This window comes from Sturnira hondurensis, unplaced genomic scaffold (assembly GCF_014824575.4).
Source record: "Sturnira hondurensis isolate 20B ecotype Veracruz unplaced genomic scaffold, ASM1482457v3 Scaffold0003166, whole genome shotgun sequence".
NCBI classification, from domain to species: domain Eukaryota; kingdom Metazoa; phylum Chordata; class Mammalia; order Chiroptera; family Phyllostomidae; genus Sturnira; species Sturnira hondurensis.
The window spans coordinates 1,926,488-1,944,665 of record NW_028075797.1 but is presented as its reverse complement, the minus strand read 5'-3'; the positions used below and the strand labels follow the sequence as shown (position 1 = coordinate 1,944,665).

General features: G+C 48.9%; 1 protein-coding gene across 1 annotated transcript in view; it reads left to right on the top strand.

The window, feature by feature from the left end:
• AUTS2 (activator of transcription and developmental regulator AUTS2) overlaps nt 1-4,694 on the top strand; it is a 1,160,553-nt gene extending 1,155,859 nt beyond the window's left edge. The window contains exon 19 of the mRNA XM_037041734.1: nt 1,565-4,694. Within this exon, the coding sequence (XP_036897629.1) occupies nt 1,565-2,813 (1,249 nt within the window). The 3' untranslated portion in view covers nt 2,814-4,694. The remainder of the gene's footprint in view (nt 1-1,564) is intronic.
• The last annotated feature ends 13,484 nt before the right edge of the window (nt 4,695-18,178 follow it).

Sequence of the window (18,178 nt, the reverse complement as noted above, 5' to 3'; positions counted from 1 at the left end):
TTTAACAAACTGATAAGCAAGGAACACTCAAGATATGCTTGACAGAAAATACTTAATAACAATTTCCTCCTGATACTTAAAGACTCAATCATGACCCAAATCTTTACTTTTTCTTTAACTGTATATATATATTGTGTGTGTATCTTAGTGATTTAAAAGAATTCAACTTTGCAGGCTCTAGATGTGACAGATTGGTAGATGTTCATCACAGGCCACGGTGATCACTGAGTTCTTTCTTGTAAAAGAAAAAGACAAGTTTTCCTTCAAGACGGTTTGGTAAACCCCTCTCAGCCAGGGGAAGGACCATTTATAACAGCTCTGAGCTGTGAGCTGCCAGAGCGGGGTGCACCAGAGTGGACATGCCCCTCGGCCCAGAGCGCTCCTCAGAGCGGCTGTCAGTGCAGAGAGGTGGGATGCGGCAGGAGACCGTTCACATTTTTATTGATGGAGTCAAAACAGCCCCTTGGATGAAACTCAGGAAACCTAAAACACACTCTTCTTTAATCTTACCTTTTAAAGATGCTCTTCTTCTCAGCCTTTGCATGTGGGCCAGAAACAAACTCTGTGGGGAAACCTTAACCTCCCCCACTGCAGCCACCTCGCCTGCTGGGCTTTGCCAAGGCTGAGCCAGCGTGGTGTCCGGCTTGTCTCCTCGCCCTCCCCCCATCTGCCGGGAGCCCCAAGACTTGCTGGATTCTGTCTTCCCTCTTCAAGTCTGACCTCATTGTCATTCTCTGGCTTTGCCTTTTCCACCCAGTAGTCTTAAGCCGCCACCAAGACAGGTCTCTAAAGTTCTTTCACATTTCTATTCATAGGTTCTCTTAAAATTGCCCTTGACTTCCCCCAGGAGGTTTTGTGTCTCTCAGCCTGCTTTTCCTACTGGCTTTCTTCTCACCAGATTTTAGCTTTCTTATTCTTCCTAATGCAAAAGTTATTTTTGTGACCCCAAAGTCCTGAATTTGTGGTTTCCTTTCAACCCTCCCTCACATGCCACATCTTGGAGATTGCTCTGTCTTCACGTTGTTTTACTCTCAAACCAGCTGTTTGTCCTGATGTCAGGAGAGAGAAGCACCTGTAATAGTCATGCTGAACTCTTGTCCCACTGGCTCTGTATGACAGAGTTGGATAAAAGATCACATTTGCACTGAGTCTCTGAAAACTTTCTTCTCGACACTAACTGATCTCAAGACTCTGGTCAGATGGGCAGTATAGCCACGTCACTGCGCCGGGAGCGTCACTGGGCCACTTCAACTTTCTGAAGGCTCTTCCCCTGTGGTCTTGATATAGGCACGGGACACACACACAGAGACGATTGTTTTTCCCCTCCAGACTCCCCACTCGCCCTCATCCCTAGCACTGCCCTCCCCTCCCCTTGAAGCTTCCTCTACAATCTAGGCAAGTGAGGTCAGGGTGGCTGGCTTTGCGGTACAAAGGGGCCACCGGCCACCTCGGTGACTGTGGAAACTGACCCAACCTGCCCTTTTCACACCACCATTTCATCGGCAGCCCCTGGCCAGGCCAACGGGCCCATTTCATTTGCTTCCTGTCTCCCTTTCTCCCTCAGGGAAAGTGTTGAGAAAAGACACTCCAGCCACCCTTCACCAGCACCTATCCTCCCGGTGAGCACCCTGGGACACACCCGCAGCTCCACTGAACAGATCAGGGGTCATTTGAACACTGAGGCTCGCGAGAAAGACAAATCCAAAGAGAGGGAGCGGGACCATGCAGAGTCCCGGAAGGACCTGACCGCGGAGGAGCACAAGGTGAGGGAGGGCCACCCGCCGGAGAAGGACGGCCACGGCCACGAAGGGCGAGCCGTGGGCGAAGAGGCCAAGCAGCTGGCCCGAGTGCCGTCGCCCTACGTGCGGACCCCCGTCGTGGAGAGTGCCAGGCCCAGCAGCACCTCGAGCCGTGAGGCTGAGCAGCGCAAGAGCGAGCCGGCCTACGAGAACCCCAAGAAGAGCTCAGAGGTCAAGGTGAAGGAGGAGCGCAAGGAAGACCATGACCTCCCTCCGGAGGCCCCGCAGACCCACCGGTCCTCGGAGCCGCCTCCTCCGAACTCCTCGTCCAGCGTGCACCCGGGGCCCTTGGCCTCCATGCCCATGACAGTGGGGGTGACGGGCATCCACCCCATGAACAGCATCAGCAGCCTGGACAGGACTCGCATGATGACTCCCTTCATGGGCATCAGCCCCATCCCCGGTGGAGAGCGGTTCCCATATCCTTCTTTCCACTGGGACCCCATCCGGGACCCTTTAAGGGATCCCTACCGAGAATTGGACATTCACCGGAGAGACCCGCTGGGCAGGGACTTTCTGCTGAGGAATGACCCTCTCCACCGTCTCTCAACCCCACGGCTGTACGAAGCCGACCGCTCCTTCAGGGACAGGGAGCCTCATGATTATAACCACCACCACCACCACCACCACCACCCTCTGTCTGTGGACCCTCGGCGGGAACACGAGCGAGGGGGTCACCTAGACGAGCGGGAGCGCTTGCACATGCTCAGAGAGGACTACGAGCACACGCGGCTCCACCCTGTCCACCCGGCCTCCCTCGATGGACATCTGCCCCACCCCAGCCTCATCACTCCGGGGCTCCCCAGCATGCACTACCCCAGAATCAGCCCCACCGCGGGGCACCAGAACGGACTCCTCAACAAGACCCCTCCTACGGCAGCGCTGAGCGCGCCTCCCCCGCTCATTTCTACGCTGGGGGGCCGCCCGGTCTCCCCACGAAGGACTACTCCTCTGTCCGCAGAGATAAGGGAGAGGCCGCCTTCCCACACTCTGAAGGATATCGAAGCTCGATAAGGAGAGAATGGGCCACGGAAGAGGAAGGAGGAACCTCGTACCAACGCAATGCTGGACTCTAGAGAAGGAGAGAGCCAGAGGACTCCTGCGTCAGTAACACAGACTGGGGGGCAGGAAGCCCCCAGCGCTTCCCCTTGTAAACAGTGTATAGCCTCAGTGCAGATTTTGAAATGTTTTTGTATATTATATGTTGAAATTTTTCAGACCTTTTAGCCAAGTCATATGTTCCCATGTGTCCAACTCTTTTGGTTTCTCGTATAAAATGTTTTGATTTGAACCAAAACAGTGAAGATGACCACACACACCATCATGGTGTTACCTGGGGAGAAAACAGACCGCAGTCCACACAGTCCACCGTGCGAAGCTCTTTAGACGTGACGGGAAGGCCATGTACATAGTTATGTAAAAAAGATTGCTTCAAGAGCTGAGGGTTCATATATGCAAAAGGGTAAGATGAAAGCTTTACTTTGTACAAATGTAAATAGGTAAAGATTAAGTAACATAATACATTAATACTTCTTAAAATGTGCTCTTTGCAAACCTAATACCAGTGAACACGCCTGCTACGGCTACGTTCCCATGTATTGTCATAGACAGCTAAACCCTTCAACTATGCAATGAATGTTCGGGCTTTTCACAAAAGCCCGCCTAACTCAAAGGAGCCTTTTCAGATCCATTTACAACATACTTAAGGTCATATTTTCCCTGAACAAGCGCTTATGTGATATGACTCTGTTTTCCTTGCTTGTTTTTTTCAATGGAGGAACATCCCATTTTGCAAATTGGACCCCAGGCTGAAACTTTGCACCTGAAGTTGCTGCTTGCAGGCTCCTGGGGGAGAGTGCGGCCCCAGAAAGGTCAGAGGATGACAGCAGCCAGTGCCAGGGGGTCGGGCGTTGTCGGATGCCAAAATCAGGGGACACAAACAGGTTGCCAGCATCTCGTCACCACCAGTCCTGTGACTTCACACACACCTCATGTGGGAACCATGCATTTTTTAGTGTGTCCTACTTCCTGTCTGTACACACTTCCTCGTTTTGTAATGGGATTTCATCACACCCAAACAGATCCTGAAAGAAAGCTTCAAGTTTTCTCAGATGATGGATATGTTTTCCTTGTAGTCAATAACTGACGGATTGAAGGTGCACATTTCCTAATGTGACTCACCATATTCCAGTTGGTAATAAAGTCTGGGGTAGCCAGCCGTGGCAGGTCAGCCTTGCAGAGCCATGGCGAGTACAGAGGGTGAAAGGTGGCAGAGACGAAGTCTTGTGTGCGCGTGCGTTTTTAAGTTTGCATCAATCTTAATGTCTCTTCATGATACTTTTATAATACATTAAGCCTCTTGTCTACATATTTGGAGAGAATATGACTTTACTAGCAGAGAAATACAATATATCTTGTCTACTGGACTGTAAAATATATGTATGAAATAAAATTAGTTCCATTTGGTCTTCTAGTATATTAAAGTGCTATCTGACGTTGTTATCCTGTTTTTGAAGAAAAAAAGTTAACTACAGACCATTGTTTCTAATAAGCAGAGAGATCTATTTTAGTAGTAAACTGAAGGTTTAGTTGTGAGCTTCAGATTTTTTGTGAACTCCAGATGTTGTGCAGTGTTTTTTTTTTTTTAAAGAGAACAACTAAAAAGGAAAAAAAATCCAAGGAATATGTACACTGGAACTGTAGTGGTAGCTTTCAGTATTGTAAAGAGATTGTTCTATACAGACCTTTTTGCTGTTTATCCTGTATGTAATAAAGTCCTTTCTAGATCCTATGTGAAAAGAAAAGTGAAGCGACTGAATCTTCAGCATGTTCTCATCGGCGGAGCCTTCTTGTGTAATGTAAACTGTGCCATGTTATTAAAAAATGTGAACCAAGCTTCCAGCTGCCTGTGTGTGTGAGATGGCCATTGTGGCCTCCGGCGAGAAGCCATTCCTGCCAGACCTGGCTCTTGACGCACCATGAGCCCAGCTGAGCGTGAGCAGAAGGCTGACCCGCAACAGCTGGCCATCCGCCCAGCCACCTGCCCGTTAGCTTCTGTAGACATCCGGGCTTCAGACAGTCTGATGTAGGTTTTTATGAGCTTTTGTGTGTGTGTGTGTGTGTGTATGCTCTAAGCAAAATACTGTACGTCACAGGAAGGGACTTTGGGATTTGTAGATGATGTAGGTATAGGCCAAGTTAGCAAGTGCCCTTTGCATCTCAGGCCTCCTTCCAACCTCAGCCTTTGCTTCCTCTGCATCAATGACAAATCTGCTTTCAGGCCCTTGGCAATAGCCTTTCCTGCCTTTTCCTTGCATTTTGCTCAGAGGACTCAGAGGTGTTGTTTAAGGCCTTCCAGATTCTTTTCTCTGTGTCCACTTTTTCTGTGTCTTGTTGAATGTGGCAGATCTCTCATCAGTTTGCAGGCTCCTGCCTCACCTTTGAAAATCTGTTTTGGGTTTGGTTTTTTTTTTTTTAAGATGTAAAATTGTTCAATTTTACTGTCAACCTGATGAAATTTCTGTTTTGATTGATGTTTTTATCTTACTGGGGAAAAAAAAAGGAAAGCAGTACAGAGTAGCAGGATGTGGGTAGCTGCAGAGTGGGCATTAGAACTGGCAGTGACTAGAAACTAGGAGCTCTGGACATGTGGCAGAGGGTGCCCTGAGCTCCACAGGGGTGTGTGGGAAGTGGGGCACTGGAGACCCCCTGGGTGGGCAGACTGGTCCAGCAGACTTGGAAAGCTGAGGGTAGATAGAGCAGGAACTGCTTGGAGAAAGCCCACTTCACTCAGCTTTGCTTTTATATGTTCTGTCTGACTCCCAGACTAGAGAAGAAAACTTGAAGAAAAGCCAGTGGCTCGGAAAACATGGTAAACTCTGTTTTCCAAATCGGGCAGTTCTCGGGACCTTGCAGACCCTGAACGGGAGACTGTCAACGCAGTTTCGGGCAGCCTCACTGCCTTCGTTGCACACCTATTTTCATGTTGCCATCTGCAATGTCAGGACGCAGAAGCGCCAACTCTCCAAATCAGTCATGGTATTTAATCCCGGGGGCTTGATTCAGCTCAACCTTTGCATATTTTGCCACTAATTATGTTCAGTTCCTCAGCATTGATGGGCACCAGCACCAATTTGATTTCTTGCTAACCTATAGATGCTCTAATTATCTCCACAATCTTTGACTGACAATGATCTTGTTACCTTCTAATGGTACATGACAAGTAAAGTAGCGAACATAATGATGCAATAATTACCATTTTGGAAGGATATTCACAACAGCATTTGCTGTTTACCCTTTTTCTGCCTCAATCAAGGTGGATGAGAGGAAATAAGATGTGACTGTTGATGCTGCATGTACGTATGTCGCATAAGAAGTTTAGGACAGAATTGTGCATTGCACCCAGTCGCACAGTGAGGGTCCCTGAGGGCCTCCCTGTGTCCACACTGAAAAATTACGCCTCAGTGGCATTAAGTCAGTTGAAGGAAAGAGGACAGAACAGTGACTTGGGCCTTTCCACATGTTACTTTTTAAACTTTGCCTTTATTTTCCCCCCTATGAATTTTTGAGCAGTTTCCTAGATATGGAAGTACCCTTTCAACAGAATGGGGTTATTTATCAGGTAGAGAACTGTATCAGCAAAGGCACTTCCCGCACTGTGAAACTGCCCATCTTCCTTCAGCTCTATCACAAGCACACAGCAAGCTTTTGTACTTCACATCTGAGCGGCCAGAAGCCTCTGAGAGGCCTTGTGCCAGCAGGCAGGAGACCTGCAGCCACCCAGGTAGCTTCTGTTCAGTGACCTTGAGCAAGCCACAGAACCTCTCTGCAATTCTTCCTTAATGTGCAAAGTGACACCATCTGCCCCTAACCACACCTGAAGATGGGCAGGCCCTAAGCCAGATATACAGGGGCATGGAGGGGGTCTTGGAGTGTGCCTTCCCAGAGCCAGTGAAATTTGTAGACTGGGTAGAGAACCACCCATACAGAAGCGAAAGTAACTGTATGTATGTATGTATGTATGTATGTATATTTCTACAAACACAGTCCCAATTACGGTGTCATGAAAATTCTTGAAAAAGAGTTGCTGACATACTTGGTAGAGTCAAACAGAGTGGGGTTGGTGCTCCCAGGATTTCTCACCTGGTGTGGGAAGCTGGGGTGGGACAGGGTCTGCCTACAGCCCCTAAAGTATTGTCAGTCTGGGTCCTCACCTACGGTCTTGCCCGGAATGGTTGCTGGTTCCGAGATGCAGGCCAGGGGCAAATGGACCTCTGAGCCGGCATTTGGCATCTGAATGTGGCCCGAGGGCGCCAAAGCCTTCAATTCAGGCCTGTGTCCAAGTCCCAGGCCAGACCTGGCAAACAGGACTCGGCTCCCTCAGTTCTAACTTGATTCATCACCTGATATTTGAGGTTTCTCCACGCTCTTTGTGGACTTTGTACTGGGTTGGCTAAGAAGTCCATTATGCTTTTTCCATAAAATAAAAGACATTTTTCATTTTCACCAATAACTTGATTGACTTCGATATTTTGAATGTCAGCTACCTCCCCCTATTGGCCTCTAGTGGGTGGGCACCAGGGATCCTGCTAAACATCTTCCAATGCATCAGACAGCCCCACAGCAAAGAATTATTTGGCCAAAATGTCGGTAGAACCAAGAAACTGTGAAGCATTTCTGACACGTGTGATCAGTCACAGAACCTTCTCTATACATTGCACAAATCTCTTGTTGTGTTTCAGTTGTGTTTTTACCTTTCTTGAAATAATAAAGCATAAGATGCAGGTCATCTGCCCCCAGGGCAGACCCTAGTCCTGGGTGGGCTGGTGAGCAGACTTCAGAGCCCTGGCTCCAGCCTTTCTGACCACAATCCATGTACATCCCGGTGCAGTGCACGTCCACCCACACACCTGAAACAGGTGCGACAAAACAAGACCCTTGTTCTGTGCAATGACCTCTGGATTTTTAAAATTCTGTTTTCTTCTAATTCATTTTTTAAATGCTGACTGTACCCCATACTTGATTTTACACCTTTGGAAATCATGGGTCTCAGTCCCTAGTGTGAAAAGGGTCACAGAAGAAAGCCCCCAGATTTGAAAGAAGCCAGAGACACCTGGCTGAGGATCACGCTGCTTTCTGCTCCTGTCCCACCACTTCTCCCCATTCTCTCACCTGCTCTCCCCTCAACCAGCCTTCATGCGGCGGCCAGTTCTCACGCTTCCCTGGGTTTAAAAATCTTCTGCTCAGAGGTCAGCAGAGTGGAGCCAGGATTTGAGCTGGCCTCCGAAGGCCTGTGCCTGTGGTGCCTGGACACCTCTCGGCTTCATCACAGGCCTTTCCTGAGCAGCCTGGGCACTCGTACACCTCTGTGTGCTTGTTCCCTTTACTCACCCCCCTTCATGAGCAACCTGAGATTCCCCTCAAAGGCCTTCACCCCCAGGAAGCTTCCCTTGACTGCTTCTTGCCCCTCAGCAGACTGAATTGCTTAGCCTAGTGGTTCTCAAAGTGTGGCCCCTGGACCAGCAGCAACTTTGCCTGGGAATGTGTGGAGATGCACGTGTCAGCCCCTCCCTCCTGCCTCCAGGATCTAAGGACCACGGTGGGGCCCAGTGACTTGTAGTTCAGTGAGCCCACCAGGTGATTCTAACAGTCAGTTTGAGAGCCACTGACTCTTAAGAGATTGTTCTGACTCTCGTCTTATCCAGGGTCCTGCTGGATTGTGAAGACATTGCACCTGTGTTTGGGCCAGAAAGGCATTTTCCCCTTCCAGGTGTATCTCGATTCCTTGCTAGTGTGTCAGCAACAGCAGGAGACAGGCAGAGAGGTCTGCCTCTGCCTTCTCCTTAGCATAACAGTGGTGGTAGCCAGTGTTAATGCGGTTATTCCAGTATGCTTTGTGCTTTTAGCGTGGATTATCTCCTTCAGTGTTTTCAACGGCCTTACAAGGTATAATCCACAACGGCCTTACAAGGTATAACCCACTTGGGCAACAGAAAAAAATGAGGTCAAGGTGAAGTAATTTGCCCATGTTCAAGTGTATAACCTAAATACAAACCCTCTCCCTCTAAGCCTACACCATAATCACGGCACTGTGTTAACACCCAGAAAAGGCTTGCTGAGTTAATTAGCCATGTAAACAGCAGTTGCAGGGACATCGTTTACACATTTAACATGCACTTGGAATTAGCACCATATGTATTCTAGAGGCTGGAAACTGTTGGCCTGGAATGAATGAATGAACAAATGAACAAATGAATGAAATGAGGATTGTGCAAGACTCAATGATGAGAATATACCATGAACCATGGATTATGATTAATCCAAGTTTGTACATTGAATGCTTACTTTTTTATCCTCACCTGCAGATAATTTTATTGATTTTAGAGAGGAAGGGATTGAGAGAAAGAGAAACTGATTTCCTCCGTGCAAACCTCAACCAGAGATCGAACTCATAATCTAGGTATGTGCCCTGTCTGGGGATAGAACCTGTAACCTTTTGTATGGGACGATGCTCCTACCAATGGAACCTCCTGGCCAGGGCTAAGACTTTTTTTTAAATTGGCTTGTGTGGCCCAAAGCAGCCCAACAACATGTTGTATTTGGGCCAGAATTATTTTAGAACACAGAATCTGATGTAGGCAAACCAGAAGTCGTGACCCACTGAACCCATGTTCTGAAGGGCCGTAGGCCCTGAGCAGCCAGCACCGTGCATTGCCCTCTCCGCACAGCTTCCTCCCAGCAAGCAGTTTGTGACTGTGGATCCAAGCGAATGTTTAATACAAAAGTTCTTGAAAAACGAAGTATTCTTGTATCTAATTATTAAAGTAGAAAGTAAGTTACTCACGTTCTGGGCAATAAAGTGACACCCTTAGAAGTAACAGCCAACATTCTCCTGTAATGAAATTGTTTCTACTCAGATGGATCTTCACCCTGCTGGGTCTCTAATAAAGCCACGAAGGAAGCCTCTGGCTGTAGTTCACACACCCCAATGGCAGCCAGCGTTTGTGGGTGTGTCAGTGGGTGTGGGGCAAAGGGACAGTTGTGTGTTTGACAAACGCTGAGGGTGTCCTCCCATTGGTGAGTTTCATGCTAGGGGCTGGAGCTCTAATTCAAGCCAAAAAGACAAGGCCCCTTCCTCTTGGATGGGTTTACTTCCCAGGGGAAGACAAGAAAGTGACAAGTTAACTAGGACAAAAGTGGCATTTCACCTGCTAATGTTCACTGAAGGAAAGAAATGCCAAGATAAAAACAGGAACATGCAAGTAATGTTCAGGAGCACAAAGCCAAATTCCGGGAGGCCTTGGGGTCTGATACTAAGGATCTTGCTTGTTAGGACTTGAAACTTCATCCTGTGAGCAACCGCCACTGACGTTTCTGTAAGTAACGTTTCAGGGGGACGCATGGGCTCCGGGGAGGGTAGAGTCCCCTAACACGGAAGTCAAACGCTGGCGGCGCACAGACCTGGAGTCCGCGGGCATCTCTCTTCCAGCCCTGGCCCCACGCAGACGTCCCGAACTCAAACACGGCAGCAGCCGAACCCTGCAGTCTCCATCCGCCTCTCCAGGCCCGCCCTCCACCCCCCACCCGTGGACGTCCCCCTGGGGCTCCCCTCTGCCTCTGTGCCCCCCTCTGAAGACAGCCATCGCCAAGGGGCGCTAGCGTGCCATCCCTCTCCTACCTCCTTGCCTGCTCCTGCTAGGGTACGGAAGCAGCCCCCCACTCTGCGCCCCCGTAGGACCCCCTTCCCCTATCGGCCTCACCCCACCCTCCGCCTCGGACCTCAGCTCACTGCTGGTCTGACGTCCTTCTGGCTCTTTTCGTTCCGCTCCATTCGAAGCCTCCCCACACCCTGGAACCCTCCCTGGTCCTCCTCAGTCCTTCGCACAGACCCCCTTTCCCTTCTGCTCTTCTCCACACCCCCGCTCCACCCGCCTGCCGTCGAGGGCTCCCCTACAGCTCTCTAAAGCGGGGAGGGGGCATTTTCTCCTTGGGGCGAGAGGTGGGCCTCAGTACACCCCCCCCCGCCCCTCTCCAAACGCCCCACTCAGTCCTCGGAGACCTCTGTCCCGGGCTCGCTGTCCCCCTCCCCAGGCCCCCACACCGCCAGTCACTCAGCGCCCCGGACTGCAGGTCAGATCCCGCACCTGAGCCCAGGATGGCCGTTCACTCCCCGGGGGACCCACCCCCACGGCGCCCGGCGCCCCCGGCGCTCCCGGGCCTCCTTCCCCGGCTCGCGGTTCCCTCCGCCCCCACCGGCGGCCCGGCCTCTCGCTCTCTCCCTCGCCTGGCGGACCCACACGCCCTCCGGCTACGCCTCGGTCGCGTTAAATGCAGCCCCGGAGCCCGCTGCCCGGGCCGAGCGTGGTGGGAGACAGCCACAGAATCACGCTGCGGGCAGTAACCTGAGGTGGGCCCTTCGGGCCTCCCGAAAATCGTGCTTCCCCTGCTGCCCTCGGTGGCTGTCGTGGCCGGTTCCCTTGAGGCCCGTGCCCCAGAAAAGTACCGGGCTTTCTGCTCGGAATCCTGCCCTGCGGCCCCGTGCTAGAGCCGTGGGTCCAGGGGAGCGGAGAGGCGCGCACCCCAGCCTCACGGGGCCTTGGGAGGGACGAAGGCTCTCCCCCCTCCTCAAACCACGAAGGCTCAGCTGGAGAAAAAAGGCCCTGCCACGTCACGTCGCTCTTGATTCTACGGAAGGAGCCGGGGCTCCGCCAACCGTGTAATTTGAAAGCCCCGCCGCTCAAGACCAGGGTCTGTTCTGGCGCCCGGCGCCGCCTCTGTGACTGTCGAACTCCGGCCAGGCGGCCTTCTGTCTGCACGCGGCGCGCGCGCACTGAGCCGCAGCACGTGGCCACCTCCGCTCGGAGGCCGCGCTTCCCTCTGCGCACTCTCACCCCGGGCCCCGGGGACACACCCTCCGCCTCGCGCGCACCGCCCGAGGAGCAGCGGCCGCGCCGGGCGCCGCCGGGACCGAGGGTGAGGCGGGGCGGCTTTGCGGGCAGGCGCCGCTTCAGACGGCAGGCGGATGGGAACCCCGTGATGGGAACTCTTCAAGAACAGAAAAAGCTGCTTAATTAATTCGTCCAACCCTTCCGCTCAAGGTAGTGTGGGTATGAGGGAGGCCTGCACGAGGCAGCGTCGTTTCCCAGCCCTTGAACTTCCGGGTCCTGGGGCTTTTCCCCGCCATTCTGATGGGCGGCCCAGGACGCCCTCGCGACCTAGCGGAGCATCCACGGCGTTTTACACGAGGCAACTGGGAGGCGTTTGGAAATCATAAATGCTTGTTATTACTCTTAAGTTTCGATATATGTAGGACCAGATGTAATAAGGATGGAGCATCATAGTGATTCTTTACACTGACGACAAACGCTGGAATTGCTGATCCTTCTATATTTCTCTACATTTTATTTTTCAATTACAGTTACAGTCAGTATTATTTTGTATTAGTTTCAGGTGTACAGCATAGTCGTTAGACAGTCATATACTTCACAAAATGTTCCCCCAATATTTCCAGAACTCACCTGGCACTATCCATAGTTATTACAATATTATTGACTCCATTCCCTTTGCCGTACTTTACATTACCATAACTATTTAAAAGAGCATCATTTAAATAATTTTAAGTAACACTTTGATATTCATTAATTATAATTAATCCCTTAATTTTAATTTTAAAAGAATATTTTGAAGACTTAAAATAATGAAAAATAAATTTTAATTTTTAACGTTTAATTTACTCTCTTGATGGAAACATTCAAATTTTGTACATTAAAAAAATGGATTTTCTTTTTTAATCCTTTAGATCAGGAACAACGCGCCTTTTCTGTTAAGGGCCAGATGGTAAATACCTTGAACTTTGTGGACCAGGGGTCTTTGTCACAACCAGTCAGCTCCGCTCCCATAGCTGGGGCAGCCGCCCCCCCCCACCCGCCCCCGCAGGTGATATGTAATGGACTTACTGTTAAACTCGACAGAAACAGAAGGTAGGGCCACATTTGGCCTGTGGGCCAGAGTTTGCTAATCTCTGCTCTAGGCCATTGAGAATGAGTTCAAGTCAGCATCATGATATAAATGTAAAATGAAAAAGTGGAACTCATGAAGGAAAGTAACACTGGAAACAAAATATTATGCAAAGAATGTTTGCTTAACTTCTAAAAACTGGGACAGTACAAAAAAGAGCAGAAGTTTATCAAGCATGTTCCTTATACAATTTACAAAGTAAACATTTAAAAATGTATAGGGAGGTCACTGGAGGCAAGCAGATGGCTGGAGGAAAGAATTCAGATAGATCTGCTTATAAACTGGCCAGGTTCCCTCAGTGGTTATGTGTTGCAAAAACAGTTGTACGACATCACAACCAGGAGAACGACACTGGTACAATCCACCATCTCTTTCATATTTCCCCATTTTGGTTACACTCGGCTGTGTGTGTGTGTTAAGTTCTTAACCACGTTATCACCTGTGTGGGTTCATGTCTCCTCCACCAGGGTCAGGATGTCAAGCTGGCCCAGAACGACCAGGGTCCCTCTGGCAGCCCTTTTGGAACCACAGCCCTCCTCTCTAGCCCTAATCTTTGGCAACTACAACTCTGTCTTCCATTTCTAAAATTTGATCATTTCAAAAGTGTTTTATAAATGCGGTCATGGCTCTTAAAGATTGATTTTTTTTAATTAGCACAATTTCCTGGAGACCTCTCCAAGTCGTAACAACAGTTAATAATGCATTCCTTTTTTATTGCTGAGCAGTATTCCAGAGGGCAGTGGAGTGAATTGTGTCTCCCTAAAATTCAGATATTAAAGCCCGAGACCCCCGTGTGGTTATTCTGGAGATAGAGCAAATGATTAAGGCTAGATGAGGTCCTAAGAGCGGGGCTCTGGCCTGACAGAATGTGACAGCCCCATCTTTATAAAAGAGGACGAGAAACCAAAGATCTCTCTCCTATGAGGACTCAGAAAACCAGGGAGCAAGCTCTCACCAGAAACCAGCCCCTGCTGGAGCCTTGATTTTGGACTTCAACCTCCAGAATTGTGCATAAGTGTCTGCTGGTACTTGGCTATGGCAGCCTGAGTTGATTAAGTACACCTACTATGTACATGCTACTAGTTTGTCTAGCCATTTATCTGCCGAAGGAAATCTAAGCTGTTCCCAATTTTTGGATATTGCAAATAAAGCTGCTATAAACATTTCTGTACAGGTTTGCATGTGAACAGATGGCAGTTGCATTTTAGTTTTTGAAGAAAATACCAATCTGTTTTCCAGAGTGGCTGGACTGTTTTATATTCCTTCTAGCACTGTACAACTGATCCAGTTTTTCTGCCTCTTTATCAATGTTCAGTGCTGTTACTTTTTCTTCCTCCCTCCCTCCCTTCTTTCCTCCCTCCCTCCCTCCGTTCCTCCGTTCCTCCGTTCCTCCCTTCCTCCTTCCTTCCATTTCTCTGCCATTCTGTTCATAGTGACTCCTCACTGCAGTTCAGTTTGCATTTCCATAATGGCTAATGATGTTGAACATAATTTCTTTTCCAGCTTTCTCAAGGTATGATTCGCAAATGAAAATCATCCATATTTAGGTTGTGAAACATGGTTTCTTTCAAGGGGTACAACATAATAACCTAAAGTACGAATACACTGTGAGGTGATTACCACAATCAAGTTCATTAACACCGCTGTCACCTTTTGTGTGTGTGGAGAGAACACTTTAGATCCACTCTTCTAGCAAACATCAAGTATACATTACGTTTTTTATTAACTATAGTCACCTGCTATTACATCCCAGAACTCACTCGCCTGCTAGCTGAGTGTCTCTGACTCTGACCACCAGAGCCCTGTCCCCTCAGCCCCCCAGCTCCTGGCGACTACCACTCTCCCCTCTGGCTCTACGAGCCAAACATCTTTTTAGCTGTGTTTACCATCTGTATATTTTATTCAGTAAAATATATGTTCATGATTTTTTCTTTTTTTGTAATTGGTTCTTCTTTTCCATTGAATTCTGAGAGTTTGTTATATTTTCTAGATACTAGTCCTTTGCTGGACACACAGTTTGCCAGTATTTTCTCCCAGCCTGTGACTGTCTTTCCATCTGCCTCCGACGGGCTTTCCCAGAGCAGAGCCCTTGTTTTGATGAGGCCAGTTGATCAGCTTTCCCTTTTATGGGTCATGCTTTTGGTGTCAGGGGTCCCTGCCTAGACTTCTCTTCTCACTCTCCTAATAGTATATTTTGATTTGAAAAGTTCTTAATTTTGATGAAGTCTCATTTAATCGAGTTTTGTTGCCTGTGTTTTTTCACATTTTATCTATGAAACCATTATCAAACCTAAGGTCATAAAAATGTATGCCTATGTTTTCTCTTAAAAGTTTTATACTTTTAGTTCTTATGTTTAGGTTTTTCATCCATTTCAAGTTAATTTTTGTGTGTGGTGTGAGGTAAGGGTCCAATTTCATTCTTTTGTGTAGGGATATCCAGCTGTTCTAGCACCATTTGTTGAAGTTATCATCTTTTCCTGTTGAATGGTTTTGCCATTCTTGTTTAAAATCAATTAACCACAGACATATAAGTGTGTTTCTGAACTCTCAGTTCTAGTCCATTGATCTAAGTGTCTATTCTCACATAGGCAAATGATTTTTTAAAATAATTTTAAAGGATATTTACTTATTTATTTTAGAGAGGGCAAGGGAGGGAGAATGAGAAGGAGAGAAACATCCATGTGCAGTTGCCTCTTATGTGCCCCTTATTGGGGACATGGCCTGCAAGCCACGCAGGCATGTGCCCTGACTGGGAATCAAACTGGCAACGCTTTGGTTCGCAGGCCAGTGCTCAATCCACTGAGCCACACCAACCAGGGCAGCAAATGATTTTTGACATGAGTTTCTGCAGGGACCAGCTTGGTGAATTAAATGGAGGTAAAATGAAGAACACCACCCCACATCCTTAGATTCTTACGCGGGGTATGAGTTTCTGCCATTCTTGTGGGACACTGTTGTCTTTTATTTACAATCTTGGGTGGGGCAGGGTGGCAATAGCATCAGAGGTTTCCCCGACTTTGTCTTCTTGATGTGGGGATTACACCAAATAGAAAACAGGTCAACCCTGGGACACATGAGGAGCTGGGGAAGACCAGCCTGGGCCCCTGCAGGCTGAGGCTTGGCCATGCACCCTTCACCCTCTGACCACCATCCACCTCCACCCTGACAAGAAACCACGGCGATGCTTCAGAACTCTGGGTGTTACTGGTAAGTCAGACCCTGTGTCCAGTGATCCCTTAAATGTTTGAGCATTTGTTTCCCTTAACCAAGAGCACAGTTACCCAAGTAAATGGCTGCGGGTCCCTTCGGGAAAAGACTTGGGGACTTCTTACTACCAGATATACTTGCTGGGATGGCACAGGGTCCTTCCCACTAGGGATTTGGCATCCTTTTCAGTCAGTGAGTTCTAGCTCAGAACATTAACTCAGCACTGGAAACTTTGAGGGGAATTGCGGTTTTTTGCTTGGACTATTGTCCTCAACTTCTTGGTCATCTCTCCTCACTTTCGTCTGGTGGTACCAGCTAGCGTATACCTTTGCTGATGCTAGCCACCCATCTATTTCGCTCCCAGGGTTGCCATGTTCCATCAGTCATGTCCATCACTCTCTGAAGGGTCAGGACTCCTAAGCTGCCACTTCAGCCCTGCTGCTTACTGTAGTGCTGGGGCCTTCATGGCTCCGGCAGTGCAGCACCTGGCTGCCACCATCTGAGCCCTGTCACCGCACTGCGGTCAGTGAGACTCCTCCGTCAGCCCTGGCCTCTCCTTTCTAGCAGAGCCATCACTGAACTTGTAGTGATGGTGGTTCCCAGCCCACCAGTGCATTCTTTCCGGCCTTGGGAATTCTGTATCCTCTACATTACGTGGATTCTTGCGGAACACAATCTCTAGGGGTTCTTCTGGCTGTGTGTGTGTATTCACTTGAGCTTGCCACTTCTCTGAGCCTTTTAATCCCTTCCTTCACCATCTGCAGCAGCAATGTCTGGTGTTCCAAATACACTCAGCTTTGGGGGCACCATCTCTTGGGGCCCTTGCCAGGGTGTTAAATCCTGTCTCTCTGAGTGTTCCCAAGCCAATAAGCTCCCCTCTCTACAGGTGTCTTTAGTCTCCATGCGAGTGCCCACGTCTCCTGCCCACACATGCTGGCTACATCTTGTAGCATCCTTGGGGTATCATCCCTGGCCTCCATTAGTAGGGTCCTCATGTTCTTGACGTGGTCATGCTGAACCAGCCACAGGCCTAGCTGACATGAGGGGCTGTGTGGGCAGATCCTGCGGGGGGCGGGGGAGGGCTGTGTTATCTTGTGGGGGAGTGGCCATTCTTGAAGAGGAGGGATGGGCATTTCTGCAGGCTCAGGAAGTTTAGCAGAATCTGAGCTTCTAAATACCTGGGCCATCTGTGTGTCAGGGCACCATCCTTTTCAGAGCCCTGACTCTGGCATGGAGGCTTGGAGAGTTACCCTCTTCTGGAGCTCAGCCCTGGCCTGAGGGCTCTCCAGACCCTCTTGCCGAGAGCACAAGACCCACTTCCTTACCCACCAAGGAGGCCCCGTGGATTTCACAGGTGCCTGTTAATTGTCTGTTAATCAGCTTTTTGATATTTTTTCTTAGAGTATCAGTGGCACTTAGCAATAATTGTCTAATATTTTCTCTCTTCCCTTTCACAGGTAGGAACTATAAATTCTTGGTCACTGGGAATGAACTAAAGAGATACGTCCTAGAGTGGGGTCAGACTTGGAATAAGGGCGTGGTGGTTTCTTGTTTTGTGGCTATTAGTCTGAGAGCGGCTGTTGATGTTCATGAAAACTTCCCGTAGGAAACTACAGCGCCTCTGTTCCTAAGGACCGGAGGACAGAACTTGGTTCACGGCTGAGAGCTAATCACAAGGAAGGGACCTGACAGTGTGTGTGTTGGGGGGGTGGGGGGTGGTGCTGCTGGGAGCATGGTCTCAGGAAGGCACCACCCAAAAGGGGGGAGGGTGAAACTTGCAAGAGGGAGGGGACCCTTGGAGACTTAGTTGTAAAGGAAAAAATAAAACAAGAGGTGAAATTAAGAGTCAGGAAATTAGAGGCCACAAAAACCCTTACTCCTTCCTCCAAAAAATAAGGACACTGTTTATTCCAAAAGCTGACTTTGCTCTGCCGACAGGAGGGGACATTTTGAAGCCCAGAAACAAAGCAAGCTATCCCAAACGTATGCCTCTGTTTGCGTACAACTGTTACTGCATGAAGTTGCAAATAAAACATCCATACACATGAATAGGGGTAAACAAAAACAAAAATTAAAATCATTCAACTGACAAAAAGATTTCCTCAGAAAATAGTCTAGAAAAAAACAACAACACACCAACCGAAATTAAATGGCCT